Source organism: Halictus rubicundus, chromosome 13, assembly GCF_050948215.1.
Source record: "Halictus rubicundus isolate RS-2024b chromosome 13, iyHalRubi1_principal, whole genome shotgun sequence".
Taxonomy (NCBI): Eukaryota; Metazoa; Arthropoda; class Insecta; order Hymenoptera; family Halictidae; genus Halictus; species Halictus rubicundus.
This window is the reverse complement of record NC_135161.1, coordinates 7,475,850-7,498,458: the sequence shown is the minus strand read 5'-3', so window position 1 is coordinate 7,498,458 and position 22,609 is coordinate 7,475,850. Positions and strand designations below refer to the sequence as shown.

The following is a 22,609-nucleotide window of genomic DNA, read 5'->3' as shown; positions in this document are numbered from 1 at the left end:
TTCTTATACGTCGGTGTTCCTCCATTGTTTTGTGTCTAATCATTATTAGTCTGTTTCAGATTGAGTACAACAGTTGCAGGCATTTATCATCGAACGAAAACAACGCATCGTACGAAGACTCGTTTCTTCTTCGATTACTTCGGTGTTCCTCTATTTCGTGTCCAATTATTATTAGTCTGTTTCAGTTAAATCACAACAGTTCAGCATGATCATCGTCGAACGAAGACAGCGAATAGTAAGAAGACTTCACAGTATTTATAAGTTCGTATTAGTTCTCGAGCAATTATTGTGTTAGATTCACCTTGTTAGTGTCGCTTGTTGATTTGGGTCACAGCCTTCTGCTGTAACCAGTCGGTAGCGTCACCCTCGAACCAGAGCCTTCTGCTCTGGTTCGCTTCTTTCATTTTTCTTTTTCGCAAATTTGAGCCTTCTGCTCCATTTTCATTTTCTCTGTCGTTATTCAGAGACTTGTCAGATTTAGTTTTTTTTGCTCACAATAATTGCTCGACTTAAGTTCGTGCGTTAGTTATTAAGCTTGTTTGCTAGTATTATATATGTGTCGAGTAATTTTTGCCCTAACTTGACTTTACTTGGCTCGATTTTTGACTCCGACATAGCCTTCTGCTGTGTCGGACCTTGCTTGTATGTACCAGACCGGTTGGTACCGGTGCTCGGCGTAGATCCATTGAGAGGGATGTTCGAGAGACCTGTTCACTCGTGTAAAATCCTCCCTGCCGTAAGTCCACCCGAGTCGCCTCAACGCTAGTCGTTGCCTGGCGACAGGTGGGTGGGGGAAACTTAGGGTATCGTTTGAACGCTTCTCTTGACCATCGCTCTTCGTGAGGACACGTCGGGTATCGGTGCTGGCTGGAGTTGGTTCTGCAAGCATTGTACGCGTCGCGTCACCTTCGATCTAGAGCCTTCTGCTCTGGTTCGGCTTTGTTGCTCTCTTTGAAAGAATCAGAGCCTTCTGCCTGATTCGTTCTTGATCCCTCGTGGATTGGAGACTTCTTCTCCGATTCACATCTTTTGCTCCGCAATAATTACTCGACATAAGGTAAATGGTAAAGTGACCTTTTCCGTCAGTGGAAAAGTAATCTTTCCCATTTATCGATCTGCGAAATTTAGTTTCTAATATTGTAAATCGTCATTGTAAGAAAGGGAGTCAGAAGGAAGCATATTGAATTCCTTCTGGCTTCCTTTCGGGTCTCTCGTGCAGCAACCTCCTCGTGGTGAGACCTGGGCAATCGGTATTATTCTCTATCTGTAAGAACTTTTAGTATCTTACAAATAGAGAATAATATCGAGCTAATAGCTGCTGATTTATAATTTGCGATAACATTGTAAAATAGAATTTAAGACTTGCTAGTTATAAAAACTTGGGTATTTTGAATTTACTTTAGGTTAGCTCGGGATGGGCCAAGGGGCCTTCAATGCTTTCCTTGTTTACCCTGGGCCCACCTTCACCTTCTTGGTAAGCTCCTTTAAATTATTAACCGAAACACACTGTTTGTTTCGGATTACCTTGTCATTCAATGAACATCGTCAATCATTGTTCGTTGATTTCTAATTGAAATTTGCTTCCGAACTTTTCAACATTGATATTTTGCCCTCAGGGTCGTCCTACTCAGGTTCTTATGGATCTAGTTGCTACATTTGTCGTTCGTCAGAGTAGAGGGCGTAAGAAATCTAGTTGTCGTCAACGATGTCGGTATTTCAGATCGTGAGACACGAAACCCCATATGGTGATTGGTCTATTACTATACCTCGTCTGTGTTAATAGATCTGACGAATTTGCTATAGAAATCTTTTGTCTACTACACTAGAGGAAGTAAAACGATGGACAACAGTTCAACGTCTTTAGAAGACTCTACAGGAATTATCTTAATTCAGATAATATTTATTTGATAGGTATATAATACATTGAATTTGCCAGCACATGTGAGAGAAACACACACTTCTCGGCGAATAATACTTGCTGTTTCCTTATAATTCGACACCCTCCAATTATTCCTATACTACTGCTACCGAACATACTTTTTTCCCCCCCCAGTTTTCCGTGGAACGGAGTATTTCAATTCAAATTCGAATCAACGCCCGCGCGATCGATCGATTACTTATCGACGCGCGGCAATCGACACGACACATGATACCTGCATTACCATCTGTAGATACGACGTCGCGGCAAAAACGGAGCGGTCAAAGATGAATCGTGTCATCTAATTACGACAATCAAATGCTCGATTTGCTAACAACAGGAGTTCGCGAACCCTTCATCTCTCGAAGGTACACCGTAGTGGTATTTCAAATTACCGCCACGCATCGAATATTTTTCAATTTTCTTGAAAATTTCAAATCCAACTCAAAAGTATCGCGGTAACTGTTCATTGTGCATATTCCAAAAAAATCCCTTACAATTAGCGCACGCAAAATGTCCCGAACAGAGGTATCGTTGAACAACGCGCATGATACGATTCAGGACACAAAGTATCGAAAGAAAAAAAAAAAAACGCGGAATAGTACGAACTTCTGTTGCAGGCGAAAACGTTTCTCATCGCAACCTGCTCTTTCCCTATCGGCGAAAGAGCGTCACGACTGTTACATGGACTTGTCCAGTGATAAAATGCCGCGATAAAATGTTAAACGTTATAAAAACTGATTCCCCGAAGTGTCTCGGAAGCGAGTGCGCGTCACGCTCGACTCCGTGGGTTTGTAAGTAAGTAGCTAACAATAAAAATTGTTGAATCGATCCGCATGCGACGAACCACGATAATCGTACTGTCCGGTAAGCTGTATATGTATATTATACAGAATATATGTGTGTACATATTCTGCGAGATATACGCGTATATACAGGTTGTCCCAGAAATATCGGAAACCCTTGAAACGGTAGGTTCCTGAGATCAATTGAAGTAACTTTTTCCATAGCGAAAATTTCCGCCCCAGGAACCAACCTTCTCAAGGTCTTCCGATATTTTTGGGACACCCTCTATATCTCAACGACAAATTAATATTGGCCGCGAGCACGCGCGCGAATATTCGATGCAAGCTCGTCGACCCGTTTTTCCCCCTTTTCGTTTCGTTCCTCTCTGTTCATATTTGTTGCTCTTTCATTCGCTTCCATTGAGGATCATCGCTTTGACTGACGGTCGTTGTCTATGTACAATGTCTGCGATAAGGACTAATTAATTTATAAACATCGTTGTTGTTTATGTACAGACGTAATATAAACGCATTATACACTATAAAACGGACATGTGTAAAAGTGTCGCGAATCAAACAAACACAGTGCGCAGTTCCAAGGGTCGAGGCTGTCGGGTACATAATACATACACCGGTTCTAATTGAATCGGTGCTTCAGAATCGGCGGCAGCGTTACGCGGTGATCAAGCTGGTCGTGTTGCCAGCGAGACGATCGTTCGTTACAATCATTGAAAATTGGGCGCTGCTAGCACCCACGAACCCCCTCTGAAAGCCTCAAGCCTCAAGCCTCCGACTAAACTCGGCGCACACGTGCGTCACCAGATTCGCCTCGGTATTGCGAAACGCGTGGCATCGCAAATCGCCATCGGTAGCCCGTGAACATCCTACCATCGATCGATCCCTCCAACGAAATCGACCCGATAACATCTACGCGCACTTTTCTCTACTCTAAAGGTGACTCTTCCCTTCCGGCGAACACAGAGCTCGCCTAGACTCAATAAATCAATATCTTGCCTACTGTCCTACCACGCTAAAATTTCACTCAACGTACCGGAAATGTGTTTCAACAAATCAGGGACACGACTGTCACGGACTCGAACGAACCCTGCGCGCGCCCCCGTAACGGACCCCTGCTCTTCACCCCCGCCGACCAATTCGTTCCACCTTTACGAATAATCCTGACGATAGAATGTAAAGCAAATAACGTTGTACACGAACACAGACTATACAGAACCGATCAGCGAGTTGATTGCGGAGGGGTCCGTTCATCGCGTTTCGAGACGCAACCGGGAAACGGTTTATCGCCCGATATCAAATTACAAGGCGCCGTGCGATCCGAATACGGGGCTGTCGAGCGAGCAAGGCCTTGGACACGGGAAGCGGCCGTGTCGGGAAACAAAGATACAGGAAATTCGGCTCGGCGACCGCAGCAACGCGAAAAGGTCAGTCATACCGTAAAAATCGTTTCCAATCGAAAACGTTCGATTAGGACATCAACACCCACACAAGCGTACACACAGTCGTACGCACAGGCATAAACACGTACACACCAGCGATCGGAGCATGCTGCGAAGCTATCGCGTGTAAGCTCAAAAAGAGTGGATCGTTCGAGAGCGTGTCGGACGTCCGCTCGTCCGCGCTTCCTGCCGCGAATCGACTACGGCTTACGCGCGACGACGCCGAGACCGCGATGGAATACATACACGTTGGAACAGGTACAGACTGTAATAGAAAAAGTGCGCGTCGAATCGAGTTCTCAATCGAGGCGCGGCGTCGTTCGCGGCCGAAGAAGCTTGTGGTCGCGAAAAAGGAGACGTCCGCGGGTACGTTACTTGATCGGCTTGCCCCAGCTTGCGAACTGTATGGGCAGGGGCGGGATATCGCTGCTGGTCGACGACTCGTCCTCGCTGCTAGTCGCGGACGTCTCCTCGGAGATCATCGCCTCGCCGCCGGCCTCCTGCGGCCTCTGTCCTCCGCCGCAGTCGTCGGCGACGGCTGCAGCGGCTGCGGCTGCGGCAACGGCGACGGCTACCGCGCAGTTCGACGAGGACGAGGAGGACGAGGACGAGGAGCTCGACGAGGACGAGGACGAGGGATCGCTTCTGGGTCTTCGACGGGCTTTCGGCGTCGAGTTACAGGTCGGGTTCCACGCGGACTCCTCGACGTGCGCGGAATCGGTCACCGAGATGCTTTTCGATCTTGCTCGCATGTCCACCGACGGCCTCCTCGGCGTCAATCGCAGCGATCCCTGTCTTGATACGGACGCGGACGTATCCGATCTGCTGATCTTCGGCGGCGTGGACCCGGCGAGCGTGCAATCCGCGCTCCCGCCGCTCTTCGACGTGTCGTCGTCGATCTCCAGGGTCCAGGAGACCGAGTCGCCTTTCTCCACCATGAACTTTACCATCGAGGACGACTGAGGACCGTTCTTGTCTGGCGACAGCGTGTGCTCGACCTGCTCCGGGCCCATCGACCGCGACAATCTAGGCGTCAGATTCGCAAGAACGGTCACCACCTCGTTTTTTTGACGCAATCTCCACTGAAGCTCCTCATTCCTTTGCGCGAGACGCTTGTTCTGCTTCGAGATCTGATGGAACGACTCGTGCAGCATCTCGTTGTCGTGCGCGATCTGCCTCTCGAGAGTCTCCTTGCACTGTATCTGCGCTTTCAGGTCCTCGCACCTAGCCTCCAGCGTGTCCACTCGTTGCTGAAGAGCGTCCTTCTCCTCGTTCTCGCGCCGACTGTTGTCCAGCTCCGATCGCAACAACGCGATCTCCTGGCTACGGATCTCCAGCACCGATCGCAGGGACTCCACCTCCGCCGTCAACGCGGCGCCCTGATCGTGCACCACCGATCTCCGCTTCAGGTCCGCCTCGCGGCGAGCATATTCCGCTTCCTGTTCCGCTCGCAATTTCGTCAACGCTGCCCGGTGCTCCTTCGTCGCCTCGTTCAACCTGCGCCTCTCCTCCTGCAGCGTGGCCTCCAGCGTTGCTATCTGATCCGCGTGTCGAGCCTCCACTGTAACCGGAGAATTTTATTTACATTAACAAAATCTACAACGATACTCTCTTTCTTGCAGGGTCGCGTCGAAGGGAACAAAGTTACGGAAGCTTTTCTTTTTCTTTTTCTTTTTCTTTTTCTTTTTTTTTTGTGGCGAATCTGTCTCGCTTTTTCGAGATCGATCGGCGTCGTTCGGATAAAAGAAACGGGAAGAAAAACAGAGATGGCTAAGACAGGTGGGGGAGAGGCCAGGACGGATCAAGCCCGTCGAACGTGCCAACCTATAATTAACCTCGATGAACGTTACGTGGCCACTAAATCGAGAGAGAAGAGAGAAGCGTTTACGGATAGATTCGTGGAGCGTGCGTGCTTGCGTGCGTGTGTGTGTGTGCGTGGCCGCTTTTGAAAATTCATCGAGCCACGCGGACCGGGCCGAGTCGGACAGTGCGTGGGCCACCGGCCGTCACGCGGATTTTAATTAACAATTGCTCCACTTTAAACCTCTGCCACCGACATCGGGACCATTAAACTTGTTACCGGGAGAATATCATTATCATATATACGACGCTGTGCGCCTGGCACAAAGCGGATGAGCCGTCGCTGCCGATTCCAACACGAAACCTGCACGAACTGACCCTTAACCCCTTGCCCTACGACATATCAGACTCGTCCAGATTGTTATTCTTTGTTCTTTCGAATTAAACGATATTCTATCTCTATTGGCACCGATAATTGGCCATTTAACAATTAAAAGGTCCAAAAAAAAACCGGCCCTAAACACTAACGAGATACCTTCGTCGCCTCCATTTGTGTATTGTAATTACCAGATTGAGGATTTTATGCACAGATGACAAAAATGGGTGTAAGACAATGCAAAGATTAAAGGAAGAACATTGCAGTTTGTTAGGGCCAAGACTCCGTAGATTGGCGATAAGGTAGAGCGACCAGGTTACCGACACAAATTGGCGAAAAATGGTTTCACGGGAAGAAAGTTTTTGACCTTATATGAGAATATTTTTCGCTGGGGAAGGGCTCGCTCGAAAGAGGAAGGTTCAACGCAGTGCGCACTGGTCATTAGCTGACGAGATTATGCAGATATTTGGTAATATAAGCGTTAGAAGTAGGCTCCAAGCATTTTTGTGCCATTGGACGAGTTTTCTGGATGAAATCGAGGGTAGCGCGCACTAGAAACTCTCTCTAGCTACAAACTGAGCCATATTTTGCCTTGATCCCCCGAGAAATAAAGCTGAAAACTTTCCTATTGACTACCCTTGACCATTAAAGAGAATATTAAATTCCTGTGAATTGCAATTGACGAAAACAATTTTTATCTTGCATTAAGACCCACAGCATAGTAATTGCACTGCGGATTTTTATGCGACATAAAGAATTGTCTGCCTCAGTTGCAAAACACAGACATATCTGTTTCTCGAAAATAATATACATTGTCCCTGACTTTTTCAAGTGCGGTCAAACCTGTTTTTGTGCGGTAGATAGGGACCGCATAAAAGAAACCGCGCGAAAGAAATATTCAGAAACTACATAAATAGCTATGACAAATAATTTTGTACAATATATTAAAGAAAATTTTGTCAAAGATTTTGAAAATATGTCAAAGATTCACGAAATAGCGAGAAAGTGCTTTCCAAACAAAATAAATAATTAACACTAGAACTACCGAATCAGTCAAAATGACTGGTGGATGATTTTTTCTTCCACGATTAGTGAAACCTGAGCAAATTCAATCTTGCTGTTATTATAAAGGGATAAGTCTAAGTCACGTTTAGGGCTCGGTAGTTCCAGTGTTAAATTGCACATGGAAGCATTGAAAAAAGAATTTAATTTCTCATTTGAAACATGGAGAAATTTTCAAAATGCACATAATTCAATGCTACTCGTCGTAGTCCAAAACGTGCATCTTCTTGTGATGAGAACATTACAAGGGTGTTGTAATGCCAACACCGTTGGCATTCATATACCACGTAAAAAAAAAATCGCACAAGAACAGGTTTGACTGTATTTTCACAGTTTTCCTTTCGATCTCGTCATAAATTCAGGACTAGAATCATCTCAATAAATTTACACTGCTGAATTCGACAGGAACCGAAATACCGGTAGAATCGTAGAAGTTGAAGAATCGTAGAAGTTAGGCGACCAGGCGGCCAGGGTGTTTCGCCGATTTGTCCGGTCTTCGTAGATTCGCGATAAGGTAGAGTACCTACATTACCGTCAAAAAATGGTTTTACGTGCTTCAAGTTTTCGTTCTTAAATAAGAAGATTTTGTCACTGGTAAAGGGCTCATTCGAAAGAGAAAGGTTCAATCTAGCGCGCGCTGGTCATCAGCTGCCGAGATTATGCAGATATTTGGTAATATAAGCGTTAGAAGTAGGCGAAAAATTGACGATGTGCGTGCCGTGGAATCCAAGCATTTCTACGCCATTGGATGAGTTTTCTGGATGAAGTCGAGACCAGCGCGCACTAGAAGATATCTCCAGCTATAAATTGAGCTATATTTTGTCTTGATGCTCTGCGAAATAAAGCGAAAAACTTGAGCCAAACTTGTGACAAGTTTAGTCTGAGACTGAAGACCCGTCGGATCAAGTCCAAGACGGATCTTAAGTCTGTGTCTGAAGGTTGTGAATGGAAATTATTAATTAAAAAGACACGCCGGGCCCTTAGTCGTGGATCCAACGGAAAGAAATTCGAGCTTGATTGTGTGTTGCGTGCGTGGTCGATCGCGGGCCTTTTCTTATCTGGAGGAGGTGAACACCCGGTGTGCAGAGATTCCTGGCTACAAAATCGAGAAGAGGAACTGTAGATCATTATTTGACGGGATTATTGAAGGGATGGTTGGGGATGACGACAACCGGTTTCGGGAAACCGTGCGCGGAGTAACGGTCTTGTGAATTACGTCACACGGAGGAGAGCGTCGGACACGCACACGGTTGACGGAGCCAGAAGGCTGCGAAAGAAAGACGAATTAAACTGTTGGCAAGACTCACGATCTTCGCGAAGCTGGTCCAAGGCTCTTCGATGTTTCTCCCTCTCCGACTCGAGCCTCTCTTCAATGCCGAGGTTTCTAGTCCTCAGCTCCTCGATCTCCGTGCAGCTCGACATCCATTCTTTTTTCATGTTGTCGCGCTCCTTTTTCAGCTTCGGGGTAGAAAACGCGTCCAACTGTGCGACAGGCGAACGACGACCGGTTAAACAAATTAAAAGTGGCCCCGATTGGTATGCTCGGAGATTACGTTTCTGCGAGCCTATTTGCCGCGATCTCGCCGATCTAGTCCACGGGGGAACCAACGTTCCCATTTTCGTTTTTTCTTCGCGGTTTTCGATTAGTTTTCTAGTAGATTTACTCATTTTTTGATAATCTTTATTAATTTTCTATCACATTTCATTTTCGAGACGGTTAGTCTGGCTCTCTATGAACACTGAACACGTTTAACCCTTAGCTGGCACCGTTGGGTCTCCGATGACCCGTTTTTCGACTGTTGATTTTCTGATGGCTAGGAAATTGGAATATTTCCTGTACTTTTTTTTTTGGCATGCGACTTAGTTTTGTTAGAATCAAACATTGTTTCTCTCGATTGCAATAAACTGGAGCAGAACATGCTTCCTTTTTTAAGCTGACGAGGAGATCTCACGGTGCCGGAAATCGCTTTTTGAGCAAGACTATAATAGTTGTCTTCGAGAGACAAAATTCGAGAAAATAGTTTCAGGACAAGTACAATTATTTATTCAGATGGCACTAGAGCAGCGAATAGGAATCATTGTTTAGAACAGTTTTGAATTTTAGAAAATGAATTGAATTTAGTTACGTTTATTCAAAGAATTGAAGTGAAATTAATTACGTTTATTCGATTAATTGAACTGAAATTAAAACTAGGTTTACGGAGCACTAAAAGTGACCATTTTACATTAGTTTATAAAAATGACAGGAATGTGCTTCCCAAATTTTTAGCCATTTTTTCTTTAATAACATATAGCCAAATAAATAAATTGAAGATGCATCTTCAGAATCTTAATAATTGTAAATTAAAAATATTAGAACCCGTCATTTTGACGGGTCCCGTAAACCTAGTGTTAATTACGTTTCTTCAATCAATTGAATTGAAATTAATTACGTTTACGAGCAATATTATGGCAATAAAACAAAAATTGCTTAGCGATATAAAAATGTATATTCAAAAAATAAAAATATACTATGCGTGAATTCGAATTCGGGACTTTCGTGGCGTAGTAGCCAGGGGCCTCAACAGCCCGGCGCCATCTTCTTGTAATGTGTTTCTCATTCATAGTTCTTAGCGTATAGCAAAACTGTAAACTCGCTGTTCTCCAAAACGGAGGACCACCAGGTAAAAAGCCACGAGGGTTTTCCAGTGCTGGGTATATACAGTGAATTCTCGATATATGTCAACAACACCGGTCTTGTCAGCGTCATGTATCGTGTAGGAGACAACATACCCTAGCCCAGAATTGTGCTAGTCCAATTACATCGTAATTCAACTACACAATTGAATTACATTGTATTTCAATTATATAGTAATTCAACTACATAATTCAATTACATTATATTTCAATTATATAGTAATTCAACTACACAATTGAATTACATTGTATTTCAATTATATAGTAATTCAACTACACAATTGAATTACATTATATTTCAATTATATAGTTATTCAACTACACAATTGAATTACATTATATTTCAATTACATAGTAATTCAACTACACAATTGAATTACATTATATTTCAATTATATGATAATTCAACTACGTCGCAACTGAATTACATAATTCAAAGCTTCCAAATTAATTGAATAAAAGAAAAGCATAAAAATATATTGCACTTCTTCAAAATTCTCGGCTGTAATCTGGAGAGCTGTATTTTAATTATATTGTATTTCAATCACACATCTCATTGAAATAATTGGTGATTGGTAATTGTTTAATTCAATAACTAATTATTTTAGTCATATGTGTGATTGAAATACAATATAATTGAAATACAATACAGCTCTCTTAATTATAGCCCAGAGCTTTGAAGAAGTGCAACATATTTTTATATTTTTCTTTCATACAATTGTTTGCTCTCTATGCCATGCATTTTTTATTCCTCATCCTCGTTCATAATACGTAACGGTATTTCATGCGATTTGATTACAAAGAATTTTATAATTGTACCACAATTGCAACTACGAATTACATGGTAATTTAATTGAATCAAGATCCGAATTATAAATTACAATATCACTGAATTACAATGTAATTCAGTTACTTTGTAATTCCATTTCCTGGACTAATTCAATTCTAATTCCACACACCTCTGCCCTAGCCGTGTTACGTTCACACGCCTCGACGTCCCAGGTCTCTCGAACTACCGCGCGGTAGTGGGGATAATTCCGCGACGCTTACCACCCAGGCCTCGGCGACATATATCGAGTAAACACTGTATATTACAACCAGAAAGTCTCCATGGTCTCGTTCGAAAAGCGATTTCCGGCTCTTTTCGGTCTCGCAAGAGATCCGTAAAAATCGGAAACATCGAAGAGCACTCACCTCGTAGGCCAAGTATTGCACGGTGACGGACAGTGCTTGCACGACCTGTTCGGTCCTCTGGTTCCGGTTCTTCTCGTAGAGGCTGTCGGTTTGCGCGGCCTGGTCCCGGGTCTCCAGGGACGGTCTGCTCACCACGTAACCGTGTTCTTTGGTCTCCCGATCTGCAACTAAGGCCACCGGTCCCATCACCATCGAGGATCGACACCTGGACACCTTCGTTTACAGAACTCGGATAGGGTGAGGATCGTTCGATCCCGCGAGACGCGTCGATCCTCAAGTCCGTCGTTCTCTCATCTCCGTCGGGAGTCTACGATAGGGGGGTAGGGGGTGGGGGGTGGGGACGATCTCTCATCTCTCGCGGGGTACTCGACGGTTTCGGGGCCGGTGAAACGCGACGAGAGTCCCCGAGGAGTCGACGGGCCCCCTGTCCCCGGTGGTCATGTTCGCGAAGAAAGTCGATCGCCTGGCGGAAAACTCGTTTCCGAGGAGAGAGAACACGGTTGGAAAGTCGAGGGGGACCTGTTTCTCCGTGGCGGAGAGAAAACCCGGGCCCGTCCCGGAAAATTCTCGCGCGTCAGTTCGGCTCGGCGGCCTCGTCACCGGAGGAACAGGCTCGCACCATATTGTCGTCGCGACGACCAACGTGGAAGCATGCCGTGCTTCTCGGGCCCGTGATTTTTGTCGAACCGGGAAAACAAAGTCCACGTCTCTCTCTCTCTCTCTCTCTCTCCCTCTCCTTTTCGAAGCGATTTTATTTCGGCTCTCTCGGGCCAGCGAACGCGTTCAAGAGCGACCTGGCTGCGTCTCGGCGAGCCTCTCAGTCTCTGGGTTAAGGTCGAGTGCACGAGCCCACGGCTCCACCGGGAAACCGAAGCTGCGCCGACACCGTGACATCGAAATTCCCGGGAAATTCAAAGTATCCCCGAGGAGGAGGGAGGATCCCTGAACCGCCTGTCGACGCCACTTCCGGTCCCTCGCGCACAATCTCCCGAAGAATCCTTCCTTCGGGCGCTATTTTTCCTCCAGGGATTCTTCCTTAGACGAAATTTTCCTTCCTCGAGGAGGAATAGTGGAACGTTTTATTTATTTTTTTTTTTTTGATGATCACTCTGGACACTTTCGGATGACGCACCCCCGTTTGTTAGGGCAGGCGCGCGCGTTTTTAGAGAATGACACTGAGGGAACACACGGACGGGTCTAATCGGGTTCACGATTTGTAACGATTTGCCGAGCAAGTCCGCGCTTCGACTGAATTAGCACGAGCCACAGGCTGCTTCGCGGACCGACGTATCCCTCCTTGCCTCTCTGCGACGAGACCACTCCTACCACCACCTTGAAACGAGGTGTGCTACCTCCGACGGAGGAACTAGAAGACGAGCGCACGAGGAGAACCGACGTCCACTGTGCGGTGATCGCGAGTCGCCGAGAATCTCTGGAGCAACTCCATCGAGACGTGGAACCTTCTCTGGGTGATCTAATAGATTGTTTATAAGCAGTTTGTAACACGGGTGCCGACGATAACGACAAAATCTCTAGGAAATATTTTCGCCATTTTTCCCTCAGCAATTTTCCTTAACACTTTGACTGCCAAACTAGAAACCTCGAGAATTCCATAAAATCGAAGTAAGTTATTTAGTGAAATAAAATATTGTATTATCAGACTGCGGATGTTTAGGCAAATCTCCATTTTTGTAGGCAAACCTCGAAACCTCGAAAATTCCATAAAATTAAAGTATTTAATGAAATAAAATATTATATTGTTAGACTGCGGATGTTTATGCAATTCTCCATTTTTGTAGGCAAACCTCGAAACTTCGAAAATTCCATAAAATCAAAGTGTTATTTAATGAAATAAAATATTATATTGTTAAACTGCGGATGTTTAGGCAATTCTCCATTTTTGTAGGCAAACCTCGAAAATTCCATAAAATCAAAGTAAGTTATTTAGTGAAATAAAATATTGTATTATCAGACTGCGGATGTTTAGGCAATTCTCCATTTTTGTAGGCAAACCTCGAAACCTCGAAAATTCCATAAAATCAAAGTAAGTTATTTAGTGAAATAAAATATTGTATTATCAGACTGCGGATGTTTAGGCAAATCTCCATTTTTGTAGGCAAAACTCGAAACCTCGAAAATTCCATAAAATTAAAGTATTTAATGAAATAAAATATTATATTGTTAGACTGCGGATGTTTATGCAATTCTCCATTTTTGTAGGCAAACCTCGAAACCTCGAAAATTCCATAAAATCAAAGTGTTATTTAATGAAATAAAATATTATATTGTTAAACTGTGAATGTTTAGGCAATTATCTATTTTTGTAGGCAAATTTTAGGAAAGTAGAAACAAATGAAATCAAATTTTCAGTGGTAGTGACCTTAGTAGATCTGAGATAAATAAAAATCGTACTAAATTCTGTGGAATTTTATATTATGGTATTTTTTGAAAATTTTCGGAAGCCTTAAATGTATAAAGATCCGCAGTCTATATATTATATTATATTATGCTATATTATATTATATTAATATTATAATGTATTATATTATATTGATCTTAAAATATTATATTATATTAATATATAATGATATTGAATAGTTCTCCAACTTTCTTACATTTTACAGATCCTAATCAAATTTGGTGCAATGAATATATTAACGTAAAAATTAATTTTAAAACCTGGAAAAATAATTCCGTCTTCCATATACGCGTGACATGGCAGTCAACATGTTAACAAATTACCTACCGACGATTATTTTCTAATTTCTGAAAGTCTATGGTGCATGGATAGATAATAGATCCTTCAGTAGTCATTTTAAATTACGCCTGCTCCTTTTTTCCACGAATGCATAAGTCATAGCGTTCAACGTGTTAATGACATGCTGTTAAACGTCGTCGTGCTTTAACTATGCCGCGCATAATACAAAATTGCTCCTGGGAATCGAACAAAAGGAGAAGCGCCGAGTTGAAAAATCGGCGGGCGCCCGTCGCGTCGGCAGCCGCGAGTAAAAGCGTAAACAAGGTCGTTCGATCGTGGCAAAATGGTTTTCTAAGTTTTATGGGGAAAACACCGTAACATCTAGACTGGAGTACCCCGTTAACACCTGTTTCACTTATTGTTCCCGGTGGCTCGAGAAAGTCCTCGGGTTCGGGTTTCTAGCGCGCGCGAACGCGCAGAATAAAAGGAGCGCGAGAGAGAGAGAGAGAGAGAGAGAGAGAAAGAGAGAGAGAGGAGAGGAAGCTGGTAGCTTCATTTCACTGGAAAATTAAACCAACAAACGCCACTTAATATCGGACCGGCTCCGGCGTTTTATCATTGCTCGCACACCGACGCCAGTTTTATGGCTCGTAAACTTCTCTCGGATCGGCTCGCTCCGAGAGGAGCGCAGGAAAACGGGGATAGCAACCGCCGCGCATGCTCTGCCATTTCTCGAGAACTTGACCAAAATTCTACTCAACGTGGTAGAGCAAACCTATCCCCAAAACCAAATTAATCTTTTTTCCGTAGCAAAACCTGTGGCAAATTTCTAGTCGGTACCCCTACCACAAGGGTAGTTCAATGAATTATTTCTTCGGTTCCGCTTAACAAAAACTTACGAAAAAATTCGTGAACGTCCCAGCTAATGGCACACACGACTGTGAATTTTTCCAAATTTTTCCACCGCAGAATCGATTTTTAAAAAATTGGCGAACCTTGAAATTGCCGATTTTATAACGAAATTCTCGGATGATCACATTATTCTAATATTCGTGTCGTATCAATTACTAGAAAAAATTGAAAATCTGCAAAATTAAAGTGTTCCGAATGCTCCGCCATTTCTCGAGAGCTTGACCAAAATTCCATTGTCAATCGAAACCAAATTGATTTTTTTTCCGTAGCGAAACCTGTGGCAAATTTCGTGTGGGTACCCCTACCACAAGGGTAGTTCAATGAATTATTTCTTCGGTTCCGCTTAACAAAAAATTACGAAAAAATTCGTGAACGTCCCAGCTAATGGCACACACGACTGTGAATTTTTCCAAATTTTTCCACCGCAGAATCGATTTTTAAAAAATTGGCGAACCTTGAAATTGCCGATTTTATAACGAAATTCTCGGATGATCACATTATTCTAATATTCGTGTCGTATCAATTACTAGAAAAAATTGAAAATCTGCAAAATTAAAGTGTTCCGAATGCTCCGCCATTTCTCGAGAGCTTGACCAAAATTCCATTGTCAATCGAAACCAAATTGATTTTTTTTCCGTAGCGAAACCTGTGGCAAATTTCGTGTGGGTACCCCTACCACAAGGGTAGTTCAATGAATTATTTCTTCGGTTCCGCTTAACAAAAAATTACGAAAAAATTCGTGAACGTCCCAGCTAATGGCACACACGACTGTGAATTTTTCCAAATTTTTCCACCGCAGAATCGATTTTTAAAAAATTGGCGAACCTTGAAATTGCCGATTTTATAACGATCTTCTCCGATGATCACATTATTATAGTATTTCATGTCGTATCATTTACTCTAAAAAATTGAAAATCTGCAAGCTTAAAGTGTACCAAACGCGGCATGAATTTTTTAAATATCGGTCACCGCGATACTACGGGGCCACGAAGGTCAACGAAATTTCGTTGTCCCGAAAAACCTGAGCATGTTTCGTTGAAAAGAGTTTTCAGAAAAATGGCGAATCGATTTTTTCAAGGGATAAGCGTGGCAGTTTTTCATGAAAATCGCCTGGGATTGGGAGCGTGCGTTGACGAGGTTTTCGAGCGGTGGTTCGCGCGCGCGCGCCGATGAATTATATTTCAAGGTGCCGTGCTCCGAATAAATTCGCTTTTCCATTTGGAATTGCTCGACCGTAGATGGCCGCCCGCCGTAATCGTGCGAGACAATACGTGTCCGATCGTGGATAATGATCGATGGATCGGATAACGCTCTTCCGCCGATTGCCGATTCCGCGCGCGGACCTCGATTTCGTCATTCGCCGGGCGCGTCGCGTTGCGTCGCGTCGCTCGCGCGAGGAATTCGCGAGGAATCATCGTCGGCGAAGATTCGCGGATATCTCCGGAGATTCCTTTGGTCGGGGGCCTCCGGTTCATGAATGATTAATGGGGACACTAAATTAAAACGAAAGGAAGTAGAAGACCGTGAACAAGCCTCGTAGAAACTCGACCCGATACGTGCTTTCTAGGACGCGGACGGTCATTGATAATGATCTTCGCTTCGGTAATTTGTTCCAGATAACACGAGACCGTGTGTGTGTACGATACTCCTCGCGCGCCGGAACATCCTAAGAACGTCTTCGGGATCGGAGAGTACGTACAACGAGAAAGTATCCCTCTTCGTTGCCGATTCTCGTTTCCCGAACTGTTTCGTCTTTCTGGCTTTGCTCGAAAGCAATTCGTCCATACTTTCATTCGTTCGTTCTTCGATCGTAGGGTAAGGGACCCAATTACTGTGCGGGCGCCAATTACCGTGCCTATATTGATTATACTTACTTTTAAAGCATAATGAATATTGATGAAGAGATATTGATATATTTTCCATTAAAATCAGTTAATATACATGTTATACATCCCTTTTTCAATGTCCATTATGCTTTAAAAGTAAGTATAATATATATGTACCTATATTAATTATACTTTTAAAGCATAATGAATACTGATGAAGAGATATTAAATGTTTTCCATTAAAATCAGTTAATATACACGTTACACATTCCTTTTTTAATATTCATTATGCTTCAAAAGTAAGTATAATATATATGTGCCTATATTAATTATATTTTTAAAGCATAATGTACATTAAAGAAGAGACATTAAATGTTTTCCATTAAAATCAGTTAATATACATGTTACACATCCCTTTTTTAATATCCATTATGCTCCAAAAGTAGGTATAATATATATATGTGCCTACATTAATTATACTTACTTTTCAAGCATAATGAACAATAAAGAGATATTAAATGTTTTTCATTAAAAGTAGGTTAATACATATGTTATACATCTCTTTTTTAATATTCATTATACTTTAAAAGTATAATATATATGTGCTTTTGAAGCATAATGAACATTAAAGAAGGGATATAAGATGTTTTCCATTAAAATCAGTTAATATATATGCTATATATCTCCTTATTAATGTGCAGTATGCTTCAAAAATATAATTAATATAGGCACAGTAACCCCCACAGTAATTGGATCCCTTCGCCTACAATATTGTTAGAGAACTCTATTAGAAAGTTATTGTTATCTGTGGAGTGTAATTATTAGACTGCGGAGCTCTACGCTAAATAAAAATTCTCATCAATTGCGAGAACCGTTTCTACCGTTTTGCGTTGCACCTAATCATCTCTGTCACGACTATAAAGCCATTTTGATTGCAAAAACAGTGAACAAATTATATACCCCAGCAGGGTTGAAGAATGTTCGAATATCGGTACAGGAATGGTTGTATACAAAACGCATAGGGCACGGCGAACGGATTGACAATTTGGATTTCTCCGAGGCTCGAGGGTCCGAAGGGACGTGTTCGAATCGTCCCGGGAGCGGTTCGTGCGTTGCCTGAGCGACCTTTTCCAGGTTCAAGGCCCGGGAAAAGTAGATGATGAGCCGATCGCGTGACTAAGCCTGCGTAATCTCTCGGAGCGTGCGTAAATTCCGTCGATTACCGAACGAGCAGGTCCGTCGGAAGATTTACTTTCGCTGGACGGGTGCGTCACCGTCGCTACCTGTCCGGGGAGCACGCTTTGCCCGGTGGGTTTTTCAAGAATCCGAGGGGCCGTAGCGTCGGGGCCCGCGGCACCGGTGCCGCACGGTTAACAGGGACCCGGTCAGGACCCAGTGAAAGCCGCGACTTTCTTCGAAAGGACGGGCAGGCACGACCCGCCCCGCGTCTCTGCGAGAAGAACTCCGCTCCCGGGAGCACGCGGTGAAACGAAATGATCGAGGGAGATCCCCCGCGTGTTCCACGCGGAGTACACGCACCGCGAAATGACCGTGGGACCTTTTTAGAAACCAGCCGGGCTGCCGGCCGATCAATTAGAAAGCTCGTCCCGTCGTTTCCTCCAGCTATTATCTTCGCGGGAACGAGGCGCGCCGCGTGAACGTGGATTCGAGCTCGCCGAAGCTCGCGGGTTGCCATAACTAAGGGGCCGCGAGCGCGATCAAAAAGAAACGGGACTCTCTCGTTTTCTCGGAATTCTCGTTACTAGTCAGTTGCGCCGTTCTGGTGACTCTTAGACGAAATCTGAGGTTGTCGCCGAGCGTCGCCTTTGAAATACACAGGGCACATTGGAAACCTAAGAGTCATATCCGTCTACATGTCATAAAAGCCTATGACTGCTAAGCGATAGTGACATAAAGACTGAGAAAATGTCTTTCTCGAGACGGCTCTCGAGCTTCGGCCCCTCACCGCGATGGTGTGGGTAGTTCCACCGACTCCAAATTGTAAGGTTGGCACTGACTCGTAATGAGAATTCACTGTTCAGTCAAACCTGTTTCTGTGCGGTCCTTTTCTATGCGATTTTTTTTTATGCGGTATTTGAATGCCAATGTTGTTGGCGTTACAACACCCTTGTCATGTTCTCATCACAAGACGCGCGTTTTGGACCACGACGAGTAATATTGAATAATGTGCATTTTGAAAATTTCTCCATGTTTCAAATGAGAAATTAAATTCTTTTTTAAACGTTCCCATGTGTAATTTAGTTATTTATTTTGTTTGGAAAGCACTTTCTCGCTATTTCGTAAATCTTTGACATATTTTCTATGTGAGACTTCTTTTTATGCGATCCCTCTTACAAAACCGCTTACAAAGATTTTCTTTAATATGTTGTAAATAATGATTTGTTGTAGCTATTTATAAAGTTTCTGAATATTTCGTTTGTGCGGTCCCTATCCGCCGCAGAAAAACAGGTTTGACTGTATTTCGATAATTTCTCGATATTTTGAACAGCTTTTTCTTCGACACATTAGCGACGGTCTCAAAGAATTTTGTCTACGCTTGTGCGTTAGTATCGGAAACGTAGTATTATTGTACTGAACTGGTCCGTGTCTTTGCGGACAGTGTAGATCAAGTTTGTCAAATTTCATCGATCCGCCAATGTCTCGAGCGGTAAACAATTCAGTGGTTCTGCGATCTGTCCTAATGTTGGCGTAAAGCGGTGTGTGACCGGCATAGTCCAGTTTCTTTTTGTTTTCCACCGATCCGGCGATAATATCGATGTATACCTTTCGACGCTGTCGTTGAACCATGCTTCGACGGGGCGGTGCTCGTTAATCGCCTGGTTGCCGGTTTTCGCGTCGCCGACGGACTCTTCTCTGGAATAAAATGAAGAGAATAGATATTAGCTGCGTTGACGAGACGAGAGGGGAGACAGAAGAGAGAGAAAGAGAGAGAGAGAGAGAGAGAGAGAGAGAGAGGAGAACACGTTTGCGCCGAGTACCGTTTCCCGTAAACCGTTTTGCTGCCCGCGCGAGATAATGCGAACCAGCCCCGGAACCTTTTACGTGAAAACCTCGAGCGCGACAGCTAACGTTTCCTAGGGGAATAATAACGAGGCGAACCGACGTAGGGAACCAGCAACCGGAAGGAAAGAAGCGTCAACGAACGCCGATCGACCCAGTTTTCCTTTCCATCCTCGATCCTCGATCCTAAATCTCACCTTTGAGAACAGCTTTGCGAAACTCTAAACTAACTCGTACGAAAATTCGCAGTACAGAACAAAAGGCGTTACTGTAAAAGTAACTAATAAAAGAAGTTATTGTCGCTGTCACTGACACGACCGAACTGGTCCCGGACAATACCATAGAGCGCACTCTCGCTCCCGCAGGCGGATCAATTACAAAGTTCTCACGCAGGTTGCAATACAGGTGAAAGCCTGCTGCAGGTAGAAGTCGCCCATAAAATTACTCGGAAACGACTAATAAATTCACTCGAGGACAATGCGCGAGCTCGTGGAAATGATACAAACTAATTTACAACTGTAAATTATGCCAGCTATTCGAGGGACTACAGTATGAGGCTACGGACTCTGGCGATTATAATTGTTGTCGATCATCGCAGACAATTTCGGTAATTGGTAGAAGAACAAACGAATTTAGGAATATTGTTACGTTATTTATGACCGTGCGGATCTTTTTTGCAAAACGAAAACGATCCAACTAGATTGTGAGAAACCGAAGTTGATTAAAAATGTACTTTCTCCTTGAATCGTCTCAGGGTCATACTAGGCAGGTCAGAGGTTGAGGGGGTATAAACGCTTGATAAAACAAAACAGGGTAAACAAATTCTGCCCTCAGCGTCTGAACTGCCTAGGTATAATCTTAGTCGTAAACAATACTATATAACAATATATACACTTGAATTCTGTCTTTACTTCTTTTTCATTTTCTGGAATTGGCCTAATCAATTTGAATCAACACTCTGTTCATAAACTCATTAACAGATTTGGTATCACCGTTGCACATATGTCATATTCCATTAATTTTGTATGCTTCGCTACTCAAAATCTGTTATGTACACTTTGATATTTAGAATTCTAACTAGTTAATTTCATATACTTTGTTACTGAATGTGTTACATACACTTTGCTATTCAAAATCTGTTATGTACACTTTGCTATTCAAAATCTGTTATGTACACTTTGCTATTCAAAATCTGTTATGTACACTTTGCTATTCAAAATCTGTTACATACACTTTGCTATTCAAAATCTGTTACATACACTTTGCTATTCAAAATCTGTTACATACACTTTGCTATTCAAAATCTGTTACGTACACTTTGCTATTCACAATCTGTTACGTACACTTTGCTATTTGGAATTTTATCTACTTAATATTATACACTTTGCTACTCAATATGTGTTACATACACTTTGCTATTCAAAATCTGTTACGTACACTTTGCTATTCAAAATCTGTTACGTACACTTTGCTATTTGGAACTTTATCTAGTTAATTTTATACATTTTGCTACTCAAAACCTGTTACGTACACTTTCCTATTTAGAATCCTATCTAATTAACTTCATACACTTTGCTACTGAATATGTGTTACATACACTTTGCTATTCAAAATCTGTTACATACACTTTGCTATTAAAAATCTGTTACGTACACTTTGCTATTCACAATCTGTTACGTACACTTTGCTATTTGGAATTTTATCTACTTAATATTATACACTTTGCTACTCAATATGTGTTACATACACTTTGCTATTCAAAATCTGTTACATACACTTTGCTATTCAAAATCTGTTACGTACACTTTGCTATTCAAAATCTGTTACATACACTTTGCTATTAAAAATCTGTTACGTACACTTTGCTATTCACAATCTGTTACGTACACTTTGCTATTTGGAATTTTATCTACTTAATATTATACACTTTGCTACTCAATATGTGTTACATACACTTTGCTATTCAAAATCTGTTACATACACTTTGCTATTCAAAATCTGTTACATACACTTTGCTATTCAAAATCTGTTACATACACTTTGCTATTCAAAATCTGTTACATACACTTTGCTATTCACAATCTGTTACGTACACTCTGCTATTTGGAATCCTATCTGATTAATTTTATACACTCCGCAACTTAAAATTGTTAATCAACTTCTGTTCCATATAACCGACTACAGCTCTGTCCCTGACGAAAATACTGAAAGACCCGGAGACTAGATGGATGAATCGACGCCAAGGCGTTGTCTCTGACAGGAGCACAAATACCTGACAAAACAGTCGACTATAAAGGCTGTCGGATCGTCAAGAAAAATCGAGGGTGATTCGACTTTCTTGGCTACCGATCTGGTCCAGAGACCGGATGTGAATAAATACCGAGGTATTGGCGGTAGCACGAGGACACCATGGCTTCGCCGAGTTCCTTCTGTCACAGTTGCTGGAAAATCCCGATTATCCTGGTCATCGACGCAGGATCGTAGATCGCGATCGGAAGTCCTGGGTGTCGCTGCTAACGATGCCGATCACGAAGAACACACTAGGCGTGTAGCGGAACGGTATAGCGATCGAAGAACGCATGCACCGTTGCGGTGCTGGAAGAACACAGTCGGGGAAACTTTCCGTCGAACGGATGGTTCTCCTCGAAAGTCCGGCAACAACTGAACACGACGAACGATGAGCGACGAACTACATGGTGTCCCTGGTCCGACGGGGTACTTCGTGGAGGGGTTCGAATCGCACGATGGCTGAGGTAAGGGGTGCCGACCGTTAAGATTCTGACCTGCCTCGGGTTCTGTCAACAATACACGGCGACGACGCGAAGACCCACGCCCACGGTTAATTGCCATAGCTGCCAAAGGGATGACGGATCCACCTTGGCCC

At 43.3% G+C, this 22,609-nt stretch overlaps 1 protein-coding gene across 4 annotated transcripts in view; it reads right to left on the bottom strand.

Annotated features, from left to right (window-relative positions):
- Positions 1-1,879: 1,879 nt before the first annotated feature.
- The window catches only part of Toc (toucan), a 145,734-nt gene continuing 125,004 nt past the window's right edge, over positions 1,880-22,609 (bottom strand). For all 4 annotated transcript variants that reach the window (XM_076799077.1, XM_076799078.1, XM_076799079.1 and 1 more), the window contains 4 exons: positions 19,489-19,578; positions 11,269-11,435; positions 8,706-8,880; positions 1,880-5,721 (listed from right to left, as the gene is read on the bottom strand). In XM_076799077.1, the coding sequence (XP_076655192.1) occupies positions 4,532-5,721; positions 8,706-8,880; positions 11,269-11,435; positions 19,489-19,578 (1,622 nt within the window). In that variant the 3' untranslated portion in view covers positions 1,880-4,531. The remainder of the gene's footprint in view (positions 5,722-8,705; positions 8,881-11,268; positions 11,436-19,488; positions 19,579-22,609) is intronic.